A 1,847-nucleotide genomic window follows, 5' to 3' on the forward strand; every position below is an offset into this window, starting at 1 on the left:
AACAATTGCAGTTTATGATTTTGTTTTATACGTGTCAAGCCATTTTATTTAATGGTAACAATACTGTAAGATTTTGTAGTCGGTTGTTTTTAGTTATGGAGTATATACCACCTTTGTGACTTCAATATTTGTGTTTATATAAATTGAAGTTTTTTTTATTCACTCTAGTTTCATCTTACGAAAAAAAATTACAAAATCTGAAATAAGTTGTATTATTAATATTACATTAAAATTTTGTCGTTTTAATTTTTTTTTACATTTACAACAGTACTTGGTAGTAATAGTTATTCAACTTAACATTTTTGTTGTAAAAGAAGATTGTCTATCATAAATATATCATTTATAGCTCATAATAAATTCTAGTTTATTTCCTTATTTTTTTTTTTGAGGAAAAGCCCGAGAGCCTTACTATATTAATGATCGATCAAACAAAGCAGCAGCATTCGCAGAAGGTGGCAAATCAACCTCCCACCTAGTACAACCAACGACTCTAGGAACCACATGTGCTAACGCATGTGCGACACTGTTATTAACACGACTCGTATGCAACCAGGAAATAAATTGAAAATTAGAACTTAAAACTAAAATGTCTTCAATCACTTGTGAGAAGATGCTCCTTCCTTGCTTCCCCTGCTTGAGTGCTTCTACAACTTCCAAGCAATCGCTTTCCATCTCGACACAGGCCTCACCACGACGAAGAGCTTTCTCCATCCCATCCAAAATAGCGATAGCCTCGGCAATATGAACATCCCATAACTGTTCCCGAGCCATCGTTACACCCCATACAACCTCGCCCCTGTGGTTTCGACACACGATGCCTGTCGCAACACCCTCCTCTTCCTTCACCCGAGCATCCACGTTTATCTTTACAACCCCCTCCCTAGCTGGTCTCCATCCCTCCCCGTTTTCTCCCTCCCCCACACTCCTTGCACTCCTCCTCGGCCCTCCCACCTTCATTCCCTCCTCGCTTCCAATCCCCTCCTCAATGACGTCTATAGCTCGCCTAACCACCGCCTCAGGTTCCACCACTACCTCATCAAAAATTACCTTATTCCGATGTTCCCAAATAGCCCAACACCCGACCATCATTCTAGCCCGTTCCACCTCGCTCATCTCCTTCCATCTGCATTCGACCCATTCTTTCACATCACGCATCGCTTCCTCAGTCATTCCCTCCATCTCCAACCCCTCCCAAACCTACTTTGCCACCCCACATTCCTGGAACAAATGAAGACTCGACTCATCATAAGATTGACAAAAAGAACAAAGAGAAGACTCACCTCCTATTCGAGCAGCGATGTTAGCTTTCGTGGCCAATGCTCCACTACACAGCTGCCAGAAAAAGAGCTTTACCCGGGGCCAAACTGAAGCTTTCCAGAGCCGATTCCAAATCCATTTCTCCCTTTCCCAATTCGACGAGCCTGCCATATCCCCTACATCCCCTGCTAGACGCTTGTACGCACTTCGAACCGAATAGTTGCCATCCTTTACATACCCCCAATACCATATATCCCGCTGCCTAATAGAGCTAACTCTGATATTTAGAATCCGTTCTCTTTCAAACGGCAAGAAAAGAGCACTGAGCTTATCATCATCCCAACCCTCACCATTCGACATTAACAGCTCCCTGACCAACATCCCTTCGTTCCCAAGTGGGCAAGGTGAAATCACACGACCAGTATGCGTATTAGGGATCCAAGCATGTCCCCATACTCTAGTATCGCCACCGTCCCCAATCCTTCGTCGTAATCCACTATTCAAACTATCACGGGCTTCAAGAATGCTACGCCAAGTATAACTGGGATTAGTACCTAACACGGCTTCCATATAATCGCATGACGGGAAAT

At 43.2% G+C, this 1,847-nt stretch overlaps 1 protein-coding gene across 1 annotated transcript; it reads right to left on the reverse strand.

The window, feature by feature from the left end:
* Positions 1-408: 408 nt before the first annotated feature.
* On the reverse strand, positions 409-1,179 carry LOC141655423 (uncharacterized). Its single transcript, XM_074462504.1, has one exon. It carries the CDS (start codon positions 1,177-1,179, stop codon positions 409-411), a length of 771 nt encoding a protein of 256 aa, XP_074318605.1.
* Positions 1,180-1,847: the final 668 nt, after the last annotated feature.

The sequence above is a fragment of the Silene latifolia genome, chromosome 5 (genome assembly GCF_048544455.1).
Source record: "Silene latifolia isolate original U9 population chromosome 5, ASM4854445v1, whole genome shotgun sequence".
NCBI classification, from domain to species: Eukaryota; Viridiplantae; Streptophyta; class Magnoliopsida; order Caryophyllales; family Caryophyllaceae; genus Silene; species Silene latifolia.

What these genes read in the sequence shown, in the direction of transcription:
- LOC141655423 (XM_074462504.1), bottom strand. Translation starts at nt 1,179, where the DNA reads ATGGAGGGAATGACTGAGGAAGCGATGCGTGATGTGAAAGAATGGGTC.